The sequence below is a fragment of the Mobula birostris genome, chromosome 2, assembly GCF_030028105.1.
Source record: "Mobula birostris isolate sMobBir1 chromosome 2, sMobBir1.hap1, whole genome shotgun sequence".
NCBI lineage: Eukaryota > Metazoa > Chordata > Chondrichthyes > Myliobatiformes > Myliobatidae > Mobula > Mobula birostris.
Genome location: NC_092371.1, coordinates 238,543,083 through 238,557,730, shown reverse-complemented (window position 1 = coordinate 238,557,730; position 14,648 = coordinate 238,543,083). Strand labels below are relative to the sequence as shown.

The following is a 14,648-nucleotide window of genomic DNA, read 5'->3' as shown; positions in this document are numbered from 1 at the left end:
AAGCTGGAAATCCATTTGTCCCATTCCCTGAATTGATTATCATCCACCTCCACTGGTAAAGTACGGAAAAGATACAATAACCGAGGAAGAATATTCATTTTTATAGTATTTATCCTTGAATTTAAACTTAAAAAGGGGATAAGATTCCATCTATACATATCTGCTTTTATCTCTGAGATTAATGGCCCATAATTTACCTGTGACAGTGTTGAAAGATCCTTCGGCAGGGTTATTCCTAAATATTTTAATGATTTAGCTTCCCACTTAAGATCATATGTATCCTGAAATTTTTTGGATGGTGTATAATTTAGGGACATAACCTGCATTTACTTTACATTTATTTTATAACCTGATATTTTCCCAAAGTCATCCAACAGTGTAAACAAACCTATAAATGATTTTTCTGGTTCACTCAGATAGACCAAAACATCATCTGCGAATAACGCCACTTTCTGTTCAATCCCTGCCACCTTGATACCTTTTACGATTTCGCTCTGTCTTATTAGTTGGGCAAGTGGTTCAATATATAGCGCAAAAAGGAGAGGAGAAATTGGGCATCCCTGTCTAGTGCCTCTCTCTAAGATGAAGGAGTCAGAGAGGTCCCCATTTATCTTAATTTGGGCTGTAGGGCTGTCATATAGAGTCTGAATTACTTTAATAAACTTTTCTTGAAAGCCGAATCTTCCTAACACTCTGTATAGGAATGCCCAACTAACCGAATCAAAAGCTTTCTCAGCGTCCAATCCTACTACCATTGTCTCTGTCTCGTTCTTATTAACCTGTTCTAATATGTGCAGAGTTCTCCTTATGTTGTCCTGTGTTTGCCTTTGTTGAATAAATCCAGTCTGGTCTAAATGGATTAGGCCAGGTAAAAGCTTTTCCAATCTGCGCGCTAATATAGATGTAAATAGTTTGTAATCTAAGTTAAGAACACTAATTGGCCGATAATTGCCACATTCTAGTTTATCTTTACCCTCTTTAGGAATAACTGAAATAATCGCTTCTCTCCAGGAAGGTGGAGTTTCTCCTCTCTGCAAGATCCAATTAAAGGTGTTAAGTAGTAATGGGGCTAACTGTGTCTTCAGGGACTTGTACCACTCTGAGGTAAACCCATCAGAACCCGGGGACTTTCCAGCCTTTAACCTAGAGATGGCCACGTTCAGTTCTTTGACAGTTACTGGTTCTAATAAACTTTCATTTTGTAAATCTGTAAGTTTAGGTAGATCTAAAAAATTCAATACACTGTCTATATAGTGCTCATTGGGGGCCCGGGGTTGGGAGTACAGCTCTCAATAATATGTTTCAAAACTCTCTTGAATTTTCCCTATTGTACTCTCCACAAGCTTTGTCTTTGGATTTTTTATTTTATGAATTGTATTGTCTGCTTGTTGTTTTCGTAATTTATATGCTAATAATCTAGCTGATTTACCTCCTACTTCATAATTCCTTTGTCTCAGGTAAAGAAAATTTCTTTGAGTTTCCAACGTATAAATATCGTCAATTTCACTTTGCAATTTCCTAATTTCCTGTTTTCGATTTGAATTACTTTTGTTACTGTCTACAACTTGAAGTTGTTTTAATTTTCCTTGAAGGTCTGCTAATTTTTGTGCATTGATTTTTTTCATGTGAGTGGTAATGGAAATAATTTTCCCTCTCAGTACAGCTTTCAATGTATCCCATAAGATCACTGGTGATGTTTCTCCTGTGTCATTAAGGTCTAGATATTCTTTGATTTCTCCCCTTAATCTCTCCATTACTTTCGGGTTATTGAGTATATGTGAGTTTAGCCTCCATAGTGTTTTCCTCATTTTCCTTTCCAGGATTAGAGACATAGAGACTGGGCTATGATCCGACAGATCAATTGTTGCAATATTACAGTTTTTTATCCTGAGTCTATCTGTATTAAAGATAAAGAAATAGTCTATCCTTGAATAGGCTGAATGAGGGAAAGAGTAATATGTATAATCTTTACTAGTAGGGTGTAATTCCCTCCAGACATCTATAATTCCCAACTCCTCCATCAATGAATTCACTTTCCGAGTCAGAGGTTTATTCTGAGTAACTATTCTTGAAGAATCTAATATAGGATTTAATCTAATATTAAAATCCCCTCCACAAATTACTACCCCTTGAGAACTGACCATTAGGTCAAAAATGTGTCTATAAAATGACCATTCACAACCTGGAGGAGCATAAACATTCAGCAATGTTATTTCTGTACCTTCTATTCTTCCTGTGATTTTTACGAACTGTCCTTCTTTGTCTCTAGTCTCTGAAATATGTTGGAATCTACTATTAAGGATGAAGTTTCAGGGTACTTGAAGACTAATAATGCTGTGCCTCAGGGATCTGTTCTGGGACCCCTACTCTTCGTGATTTTTATGAATAACCTGGATGAGGAAGTGGAGGGATAGGTTAGTAAATTTGCTGATGACACAAAGGTTGGGGGTGTTATAGATAGTGTGGAGGGCTGCCAGAGGTTACAATGGGACATTGATAGGATGCAAAACTGGGCTGAGAAGTGGCAGATGGAGTTCAACCCAGATAAGTCTGAGGTGGTTCATTTTGGTAGGTCAAATATGATAGCAGAATATAGCATTAATGGTAAGACTCTTGGCAGTATGGAGGATCAGAGGGATCTTAGGGTCTGAGTCCATAGGAATACTCAAAGCTGCTACACAGGTTGACTCTGTGGTTAAGAAGGCACACGGTGCATGGGCTTTCACCAATCGTTGGATTGAGTTTAAGAGCCGAGAGGTAATGTTACAGCTACATAGGACCCTGGTCAGACCCCACTTGGAGTACTGTGCTCGGTTCTGGTCGCCTCACTACAGGAATGACGTGGAGACCATGGAAAGGGTGCAGAGGAGATTTACAAGGATGTTGCCTGGATTGGGGAACATGCTTTATGAGGATAGGTTGAGTGAACTCAGCCTTTTCTCCTTGGAGCGACGGAGGATGAGAGGTGACCTGATAGAGGTGTACAAGATAATGAGAGGCATTGATCGTATGGATAGTCAGAGGTTCTCCCCAGGGCTAAAATGGCTAGTACAGTTTTAAGGTGCTAGGAAGCAGGTACAGAGGAGATGTCAGGGGTAAGTTTTTTTACGCAGAGAGTGGTGAGTGCGTGGAATGCGCTACCAGCGGCAGTGGTGGAGGCAGAAATGATGGGGCCTTTTAAGAGACTCCTGGATGGCTACATGGAGCTTAGAAAAAACAGAGGGCTATGGGTAAAGCCTAGGTAGTTCTAAGGCAGGGACATGATTGGCACAGCTTTGTGAGCTGAAGGGCCTGTATTGTGCTGTATGTTTTCTATGTTTCTATAATAAAATAAGTCAAAGTTAGGATGGTTTCTGTAAAGGGAAATCTTGCCTGACTGATCTGTTAGAATTCTTCAATAATGTAACAAGCAGGGTGGACAAAGGAGAGGCAATGGATGTCATTTACTTGGAGTATCAGAAAGTATTTGATAAAGTGTTACATATGAGTCTGCTTAACAAGATAAAATCCTATGGTGTTACAGAAAAGATGCTGGCATAGACAGAGAAATGGCTGATAGGCAGGATGCATCAGGTGTCAACAAAAGCAAGGATGTGATGCTGAAGTTTTATACAAGAGCAAGGATGTGATGCTGAGGCTTTATAAGGCACTAGTGAGGCCTCACCTTGAGTATTGCGAACAGTTTTGGGCCCCTCTTCTCTGGCATTGGAAAGGAAGTTTACAAGGATGATTCCAGGAATGAAAGGGTTATCATATGAGGAATGTTTGATGGCTCTGGACTCGCTGGAATTCAGAAGGATAAGGGGGGAATCTCATTGAAACCTTTCCAATGTTGAAAGGTCTAGACAAAGTAGATGTGGAAAGGATGTTTCCCATGGTGTGAGAGTCTAGGACAAGAGGGCACAGCCTCAGGATAGAGGGACATCCTTTCAGAACAGAGATACGGAGAAACTTCTTTAGCTAAAGGGTGGTGAATTTGTGGCATTTGTTGCCTCATTCAGCTGTGGAGGCCAGGTCATTGGATGTATTTAAGGCAGAGATTGACAGGTTCTTGACTGGACACGGCATCAAAGGTTACAGGGAGAAGGCCAGGAAATGGGGTTGAGGAGAAGATAGAACTAAAGGGTACAGCCTCAAAACTGAGGGGTGACCTTTTATAACAGAGATAAGGAGGAATTTTTTTTTAGTCAGAGGGTAGTGAATTTGTGGAATGCTCTGCTACAAACTGCAGTGGAGGCCAAGTCTATGTTTATATTTAAGGCGGAAGCTGATAATTTCCTGATCAGTCAGGGCATCAAAGGATGTGGTGAGAAGGCAGGTACATGGGTTTGAGCGGGATCTGGAATCAGCCATGATGGAACTTCAGAGCAGACTCAATGGGCTGAATGGCCCAATTCTACTCCAAAGTCTTATGCTCTTACGGATTATCTTTGTGTGAATTAATGTCAAATGGTGGAGAAGCCAGAACAAGTCCTGTTCAGGGAACGGCTGAAAAATCCCTGACAGCTCTCTAGGCCGTGCCCCTAGAATTCTCAGCAATCTTAACAGTTGAGAAGCCTAAATGTTTTTGAATCAACATCTAAAAGGCTATCAAAATTCACTTAAACAATAAAAAAATGTTTAGAACAGTTTCAATGGTTAAAAACATTACAAACTAAAATTTGCAAATTAATTCATGCCTATACTTGTCCTTCAGGCATTCCCATTCAGTCAACTGAATGAGTTCATTCATCCTCAATCGGTGCCAAAATGCTGAGGGTTCAGCAGGCAAATTCCTCAGTGGAAAATTTACTGTGAAATTTGGGAAATTCATATTCTGCTGCTGCTAGACTCCACAACGAATCGGAAGTTAACAGGAGCAATCTAGTGGCACCGTGTTAGTGCTACCTCAGATGACGACTGCATTAAGTCTGCCTATTCTCTCCATGGTGCTCCAGTTTCCTCACAATTCTTAAAGATACACTGGGAGTTTAATTGCTTTGTGTAAGCAGAGTTGTTGGATATCAGAGAAAATGAGAAAAGTTTTGGAAAACAGAGAAATCAAGTGCAGAGGAATGAGAGAAATGGGATCGGTCTACTGATAGCCTAAATGGTTTCAATCAGTCAAATGCCCCCCTTCAGTCAGGTACACAGCTGGGAAAACTGCACAAGAACCATGCCAGCAAGTTTGAGGCTTCTGTGCTCATGGCAAGGTCCTGAACTTGCTTACACACACAACAGAAAATACATGCAGCTCTGCACACTCTGGTCCTTGAACATTCAAAACCACCCCAAGATGTGCAAATTAATTCTTGTTAAAATATTCAAAATATCCTAAAACGCTCAAGTAACTTTGAGAGTTTTGAAATGCTTCCTGGACAGTTTTAAGTACGTACAATTTAACAATTCATCAGAAAGCATTCTAGAATCAATTTTAAAAATAAAATCAGAGGTTCATGCACATTCTCTTTCTATTATTGTTTCTTACATCTGTTACTTTAGTCTCTAGGAAATTCACAATTTAATTGTCTGGCATAAATTCAATCTCCACCCTAGACGTCTATCAGCAATTTGTTCATACCTTCTTTTTCTCACTATCATTCTCTCGCAAAATTTGAACCATTATTTTCTTGATTATTTTACAGACATTAAAAATGTTGGCTCAATTCTCTGCAGTACTTGCAAACAAATAGTCTCATGACTCAATGTAATACCGGAGCTTTATTTTAGTAATTTTCTGTAATCTGATTGTCACTGGTAATGCCACCATTCATTGTTCATCCTTAATTGCAATAGGGAGTGGGTGGCTGATGAAGATTTTTCTCTTACAGTGTTGGGCGAGACTGCAAGATCTACCTGCAGAGACAATGATTACATGTCAAAAGACACTTGCTTTCAAACAAGGCATCACAGCTCAGAAGGGCTCACTTCTCTCACATGCCTTAAGCTATTCCTGATGCCTCACTACTTTTAGTATTTGTCCACATCCAAGTGTTCTGCCTCATCGGTCCAATCAAGTAGAGCGGGGCACCTGCAACTATTAAGCCACAGGTGACAGATCCTGACTACCTGCGACTGGACTACATTGATAGTTTGATGATGGTGCACTTCCTTCAAAGGCTTTATCTAACTGTTTTGAAATATTTCTGATATTTAAAAACAGATGAAATACATTCAAATGATGAGGATGTATTTTAAAAATCAATTTACTGAAAATTGGGTTTAAATGATGGAAATTAATTTAAAACATTAAGATTATATAAAAACAAGTAAAGAAGCCAGCACTTGCTATTTTTAACCCAGTTCATCATTCAACACATGCCAGTCAACTCCTCCAACACACACAACATCTAACTTCCACATGGAGGCCAAGAACAAGATGGTTTACATACAGTATCTGGTTAGCAGTTCTTCACAAAACCACTCGCTAGCAAGTAGCACTGTCTAGCCAATAAAAACTAGGGCCTCTGCCTATTCTGAAAGATATGTTGAACTTTGTGAAGAGGAGAGTGTTTTCTTTAAACTTGGCCAGCAGTTGTTCTCAAACAATATTAAGAATAAGTTAATCATTCAATTCAAAGATTGCTGTCTGCAATTTGGCAACTGGATTTCATTACAGCTAAGCATTTTATAACATCCTTGTATGGGAAATGTGCTATACAGATACAAGATCTTTACATTCTTACAGAAACAATAGCTTTATAAAAAGGTTGCAGTTCCCTATTGTTCTCTTTTGTGGTACAAACCTCTTTCCTGTCTTTTCCAAATTAGATTATCGTGTAAAAGGATATGATGCTCAATATTCTGAAGAGGAAGAAGAAAGAGAACGAGAAGACAGTGAAGATAGCAGAGGTGGGCAACACTATATATGTTTCGCATAAATGATCCACCAAAAACCACAAGGAAGACTTACATAAAAAACATAAGAAGTAGGAGCGGGAGTCCGCCCTCCAGTTCATTGAGCCTGCTCCACCATTCAATAAGATCATGACTGATCTGGCCACAGACGCAGCTCACCCCACCTGCCATTTCCCCATATCCCTTAATTAACTTGCTATGCAAAACTCAGACAAAATTAATTTTCTCATTGAGATACTTGGAATAGAATTTTAAACTTGCATCCAGAAATCAAACTGTTTGCAAACTGAGCACTCTTCATAATTTCTGAATAAATTGTTCTAAGTTAACAGTTCTTTCTGTAATGTACATTCCCAACACAAAAATTGCATGATTCTATTAGACTGCTCTTAATGGTAGACATGATAAAATATAACCGCTTTAATTTTTTAATTACAGATTTTGAAGCTCATCAAGGACTACATGGCATACAAGGGCCACAGGGCCCACGAGGACCACCAGGCCCTCACGGACCACCGGGTCCTCCTGGAATAAGTGGCATTGGGGCATCTGGAGCCCCTGGCAAACCTGGAAGACCAGGGCCACCAGGAATTTCAGCTGCGGGAAAGCCAGGAATCCCAGGTGCACCAGGAAGACCAGGTGCACCAGGAGCCCCAGGAGCAAAAGGCGACAGAGGACCCCAGGGGATTCCGGGGCCAATTGGCAAAGCAGGGCCCATGGGATATCCTGGGCCAACAGGATTATCTGTTGCCGGGAAACCAGGAGCTCAAGGGCCTCAAGGGCCTACAGGAGCACCTGGACGACAAGGGGAAAGGGGAATGACAGGACCCATGGGTCTCCCAGGTGCAAAGGGGGATAGGGGAGTGGGAATGCCTGGGCTTCCCGGCGGCAGAGGAGCAACAGGTCCTCAGGGGCCACCAGGCCAACCTGGACCAGCAGGAAGAGGTGTAGCTGGCGCACCTGGTCACCCAGGTCCAATGGGTGAAAAGGGGGCCAGGGGTTCACCTGGTCCAACAGGATATACAGGTGCACCAGGCCCTAAAGGACCAGCAGGAAGTCCCGGATTACCCGGATTTGGAAAACCTGGAAAACCAGGTGCACCAGGAATGCCTGGAGCTCCTGGACACAAGGGTGCCGCTGGTCCACAGGGTCTGCCCGGTGCACCTGGACTACCTGGCTATGGAAAACCAGGGTTACCAGGGCCCAAAGGAGAAGCTGGTGTTGCAGGTGTTCCTGGTTACCCTGGTGAGAAAGGAGAGATGGGCTTAGCTGGGCCAACTGGAGCTCCTGGAGCCGGAGGTTTACCAGGACCAACCGGACCACAGGGCCCAAGAGGCGCGCCAGGTGTGACAGGTGCACCTGGAGAGAAAGGTCCTATGGGGCCCATTGGGCGGTCTGGATATCCAGGAGCCAAGGGTGAGATGGGTCCTGCTGGTGCCCCTGGAAAATCAGGAATGCCCGGAATGCCAGGTGGACCTGGCCGAGAAGGGCAACAGGGACCAACTGGCGCCAAAGGCAGCATGGGACCAGCTGGTGCACCTGGTAAACCAGGAAGCCCTGGCCGTCCTGGTAGCCAAGGACCAGTTGGGTACCCTGGTGAAGCAGGGGCAAGAGGAAGTGCAGGCCCAGCTGGTCCAAAAGGTCCAGCTGGTCCAGCTGGTTCTCCAGGGTTTCCTGGAGAGAAAGGAGATCCAGGACGTCCTGGTCTACCTGGTCCTCCTGGACAATTTTACGGGAAGATGAGAAGTGGCGCACCTGGACCAGAAGGACCACCAGGTGCTCCAGGTCAACCAGGTCCTCCTGGCCCACCAGGTCCACCAGCTGAAATGATTATGTCCCCAGGCAAGTATAATTATAATGGTTATATTAAATCAGGAGAGCCGGCAGGTGGGATGCTCAGTCCATATCCTGCCTTTACTGCTATTCTTTCCCACTCATATTACCGTACCGGGGAACCAATCGTGTTTGACAAATTAGTGGCCAATTCAAATCAGAACTATGATCCATCATCCGGAATTTTCACATGTGAAATATCTGGTCTCTATCAGTTTAATTATCAGGTGCAAGTCAAGGGAGCAAATGTTTGGGTTGGATTATACAAAAATGATCAGCCTGTGATGTATTCATATGATGACTACACAGAAGGTTATATTGATCAGGTCTCAGGAAGTGTGGTCTTATATCTACATGAAAATGATCAAGTCCATGTTCAGTTACCTACAGAAGAGTCTAATGGTTTATATTCTTCAGACCTCATGCACTCAGCATTCTCAGGGTTTCTAATTGTTCACTCATGATGTGCATCAGCTTGGAAATATCCAGTGGTGTGCTGAATATTCTATTCTGAGTGAGGCACAACACAATGTAGTTAACAGAACAAATTCATAAAGGATCAAACGTAATCATTGTTATATTAAGAAACATCCTGTTCTGACCAGTAAACAGTTGTGTTGTTTTTATTTACCAAACGTCATCTGTCTGAAACAAAGCCTTCAGGTTTAGGATATGCACCTTGGAAACAAAAGTATATTGTTCTTCTGATAAAATAATTTTCCAAAAAAATTCTGAATATATGCATTAAATTCTTTTACTAAAAGGGTCTTGGTACTTCAAAATTTAATTGTTCCTTTGAGTTAAACACTTTGATTGCCCATTTTTGCAGAAAATGTTTGTATAAAAATGTATTTTGGTGCTTGAAATTTATTTTATCACCCTTAACAACTAACCACCTCAGTCCGATTCAGCTAAAAATAATCTGGAAATTTCTGTTATTTTCAATGCTATTACACACATTCAAACATTTCAGTGTTTGTCTTTTAACTGTGTCAAGAACTGTCTACCACCATTACTTTATGTATTTCAATAGCAAATTACTTATTACGCAATTCAAACTGTAAAAAGCATATTATAAGTTCCAGATAAATCTAAGACATTGATAATATATGCATTCTCCAAAAATATATATACATTTGAAACACAAACATGTAAATTTTACTGTAGCAGATAATAAAATATTTTGTTTTGTAATTGACCAGTTAAAAAGTGGATTTCTCAAATCTGGCAAAATTACAAATGCATTTTTGTTACCATGCACTTAAATAAATGATGATTGTTACAAATTTTATGACTTCATTGGAGAGTCTCAGAAGCACATCAATAATTACATTCATAAGTTGGCCCCAGTTCAGGAGGATATATCATGCCAATATTGAGTTGAATAACTGTAAACCCTGGATGGTCATTACGATTATATTTTTCATCACGTACATGCCCTGACAAAACCAACTTAGATTCTAGAACAGAGGTTCCCAACCTGGGATTCACAGAGCCCTTGCTTAATAGTATTGGTCCATGGCATAAAAAAGGCTGGGAACCCCTGTTCTAGAACATAAATTACATGAATGATGTTTTATGATAAATATTAGCTGTTGTATTTCACTTAGAAAATCTAAAATAATAAGTTAATAGAGACACATCATTTTCCTCTAAATCAGTATTGCAGAATAGGCAAACATGAATCTAGAAAGCACAACCTTCTGGTCTTTCTCATCATTCCAGGGCCAAATACAAAATAAAAATAAAATTTATCAACAAGGTAGGAATGAAAATTTCAGTTTCTGTTCCTCCTTCGGCATTCTGTGTTGGAAATGAGACCGGAATCAAAACATTGACCTTCATTTGAAAATAAGTCACTAATAGAAACTACAATGCTAATCCTAGCAGGCCCCCAATTATGCTCATATATTTGAGTAACATGCATTCATGTAACACCTTCAACAAACAGAACTGTTCCCAATTGTTTCACAGTTGTATAACTATACACAATTTGTCACTGAGCCACAAAGAAATGCATCAAATTAGAAGTGGCAAGATTACAGAAGTAGGATTAAGCCATGGAAGGACTTTAAAAGGAGCCTTAGAATTTTATAATTTAGGCAATGTTCAGCAGGGAGTCAATGTGCATCATCAAACACAGAATAATAACAATGAGACTAGGTACAGTAAACACGAGAAATTCTGCAGATGCTGGAAATTCAAGCAACACACATCAAAGTTGCTGGTGAACGCAGCAGGCCAGACAGCATCTCTAGGAAGAGGTCCTGACGAAGGGTCTCAGCCCGAAACGTCGTCTGTACCTCTTCCTAGAGATGCTGCCTGGCTTGCTGCGTTCACCAGCAACTTTGATGTGTGAGACTAGGTACAAGGCAGGGTTTAGATGAACTTGAATTTTGCAGAAGGTAGAAGATGGGATCCCACCATGGTGAACATTGAAAACTGATTCCTGGAAAAACAAGCATGGATGAGGGGTCACTAGAGAATGAGGCACTCCAAAAGATCTTAATACTTGTTATGCCTCATATAGATGACAACATAATGCCAACAACTGCCAGCACCAGGAGTTAATATGTTGCCATGAGGTCTTATCTTTTCAGAAGAAGGACCACACTGTTGGAGTTAGTCTTCCATACTCGCTTTTTTGTTGATCTCGCTTTCTAGATAATTACAACTTTTCCATGACATTCAAGTGTACCCAGAAAAGTTGTGAGAAATCAGAATGGGGAAGAGATTAGATTAGATTAGATTAGATTCAACTTTATTGTCATTGTGCCAAGTACAGATACAAAGTCAATGAAATGCAGTTAGCATCTGACCAGAAATGCAAAGAATAGTGTTATTTACAAAATAACTGCGAATAAAGAGTAAGTGCTACAGCACACAAATATAAAAGTACTGAGACAGTACAATATGGGTGCAATACTGCTTAGCGCTGTGATGTGAGGTTCAGCAGTGTCACAGCCTCAGGGAAGAAGCTCTTCCTGTGCCTGCTGGTGCGGGAGCGGAGGCTCCTGTAGTGCCTACTGGATGGGAGGAGAGTAAAGAGTCCACGGTTAGGGTGAGATGCATCCTTGATAATGCTTTTCGCCCTGCCCAGGCAGCGTTTATGGTAGATGTTCTCAATGGTGGGCAATTGGGTGCTGATCGTCCACTGGGCAGTTTTCACCACATGCTGGAGTGCTTTGCGGTCCGATACGGGACAATTGCCATACCACACTGAGAGCTAAGGAAATGAAAAAGAAAGAAAGGGACAGAATTTTGAACAGGCCAATTTTGATGGCATCAGAAATAAACTTGCAAGTGTGGATTGGGACAAGCTGTTTTCTGGCAAAGGTGTTCTTGCTAAGTGGGAGGCCTTCAAAAGTGAAATTTTGAGAGTACAAAGCTTATATGTGCCTGTCAGCATAAAAGGTAAAGATAACAGGTGTAGGGAACCTTGGTTTTCAAGAGGTACTGAAGCCCTATTAAGAAAAACAAGGAGGTACACAGCAGGTATACACAGGTAGGAACAAATGAGGTGCTTATGGAGCATAAGAAATGCAAGAGAACACTTAAGAAAGAATTCAGGAGGGCTGGGATGGTAGTTTTCCTCCCAGGTGCCAGAGTCCAGAATGCTTCAGATCACGTCCAAGATATCCTGCAGTGGGAGGGAGAACAGCCAGAGGTCATCATACATATTGGTACCAATGACATAGGTATGAAAAGGGAAGAGGTCCTAAAATAAAGACTAGCAATCTCCGGATTACTGCCCATGCCACGCGACAGTGAATATAGGAATAGAATGAGGTGGAGGATAAATGTGTGGCTGAGGGATTGGAGCAGAGGGCAGGGATTCATATTTCTGGATTACTGGGACCTCTTTTGGGTCAGGTGTGACCTGTACAAAAAGGATGGGTTGCACTTGAATCCCAGGGGCACCAATATCCTGGTGGGGAGGTTTGCTAAGGCTACTAGGAAGAGTTTAAACTAGAATTGTTGGGGGGTGGGAACCGAACTGAAGAGACTGGGGAAGAGGAGGTTGGCTCACAAATAGAGAGAAAGCTGCAGAAAAATACAACAGAATTTCAGCATTAAAACACAAACTTAACCAAATACTCTCAGAAAGGAAGTTCAGAGCCTTTATGTTTACAAAACCGAATTTCTCTGAATTTTGTGATAGTCCACACAAATTGCCGGTAAGACAGCTGCGCAGATTGTAAAGTGATCGGTCCATTCATAAAATTAAATCAGACTCAGGTGCTCCGCTGATGAGACACAAAAACATTAATCAAAGATTCCGTCAGTATTATGAAAAATTATATGCATCTCAATCTAATGTACTGACGGGACGCGTGCACATATTTCTGGATACTTGTAGGCTACCTTCACTCAGGCTTTGGAAACAGAGATTACAAATGACAAAATAGTAAGGACAATAAGATCCCTCAAAAATGGCAGGAGTCCAGGTTCAGATGGAATAGGTAATGAGTTTTATAAGAAGTTTAGCACCTTATATGGTAAGGATGTATAGAAAGTCGTTTGAAACTAGCAGGTTACCCTAAACCCTGAACGAGGCCATTATCACGCTTATTCTGAAGAAGACAAAGACCCAGAGGAGGTAGGATCTTATAGGCCGATTTCACTGCTAAATTCAGATCAGAAAATTTTTGCTAAAAAGCTGGCTAGGAGACTCAGTCAGCAGATAAATAAATTGGTACGCTCATACTGATCATACAGGGTTTATCCCTAAAAGTAATTTTTTCCATAACATCAGGCGTCTTCTTAATATAATGTACATATTCCCCAAGAAATCCTAAGGAAGACCTTATAATATTAAGTTTAGATGCTGAGAAAGCATTCGACCAAGTGGAATGGCAATACCTCTACAAGGTTTTGAAAACATTTGGAATGGGAGGCAAATTTATAACTTGGATTAAGCTACTGTATAGTAAACCTAGTGCTAAAGTACTAACTAATCAGACCCTCTCAGAAGCATTCAGGTTGCACAGGGGTACAAGACAGGGCTGTGCATTAAGTCCCTTATCGTTTGCATTGGCCCTGGAACCACTGATGGAGACTATATGTTCTCACCCCGAAATTTATGGGTACAATACAGAATATACTATCATCAAAATTTCCCTTTATGCGGACGATGTTTTGTTGTTTGTAATGAAACCATATATTACTATTCCAGTTTTGCTGGAAATAGTCGATTTATTTGGCACTTTCTCTGGGTATAAGATTTATTGGGGGAAAAGTGATTTATTCCCAGTCCGAGTAGAAGAACAGGAGGGGCTTAAACAACTTCTATTCAAAATAACCCTTGAGAAGTTTACTTACCTTGGAATTGTAATAACCAAAAAGTATAGTTCTCTGTTTGAAGCAAATTGAAAAGATTAAAAAGAAAATAGAACTTTGGAAGACACTCCTAATTTCTTTAGTGGATAGAGCAAATGCAGTCAAGATGATCTTTCTTCCCCAACTGCCCTATCTATTTCAGAACCTGTCCCTCTATCTTACCAAAACCTTTTTTAAAGGATTAGATTCGATAATTCTACCTTTTATATGGAATTAGAAAGCCCATCGAATTAGGAAAGAACATCTCTGCAAAAATAAGACCAGTGGGGGGCTGGCACCACCCAACTTTATTTTTTATTACTGGGCTGCTAACATTAGCCATATAGCATACTGGATAGATGATACTGTTGTACTTCCTGGATGGCTGGAGATGGAGCGTGAGGATTGCCTACCATACTCCATACGGGCAATCATTATGTCCCCTATTCAGTTAAATAAAACCTGTTATAGAGGCAATCCTATTATCCATAGCACCATACAGATGTGGAGACAAATGGGGAACCATTTGAAACTCAGAACATTATCTTTTCTTGTACCTATATCAGCGAACCCCTCTTTAGCCCTTCATGTATAGATGGGGCCTTTGATGCATGGCAAGAATTAGAGATACGCAGAGTTGGAGACTTATACATACAAGG

General features: G+C 40.9%; 2 protein-coding genes across 2 annotated transcripts in view; one reads left to right on the top strand and one right to left on the bottom strand.

Annotated features, from left to right (window-relative positions):
• The window catches only part of LOC140194181 (uncharacterized), a 125,847-nt gene extending 116,713 nt beyond the window's left edge, over window positions 1–9,134 (top strand). The window contains exons 10-11 of the mRNA XM_072251688.1: window positions 6,751–6,831; window positions 7,276–9,134. Coding sequence (XP_072107789.1) covers window positions 6,751–6,831; window positions 7,276–9,134 — 1,940 coding nt within the window. The remainder of the gene's footprint in view (window positions 1–6,750; window positions 6,832–7,275) is intronic.
• Window positions 1–14,648, bottom strand: part of nt5dc1 (5'-nucleotidase domain containing 1) — a 673,759-nt gene that overhangs the window by 498,862 nt on the left and 160,249 nt on the right. The window lies entirely within an intron of this gene.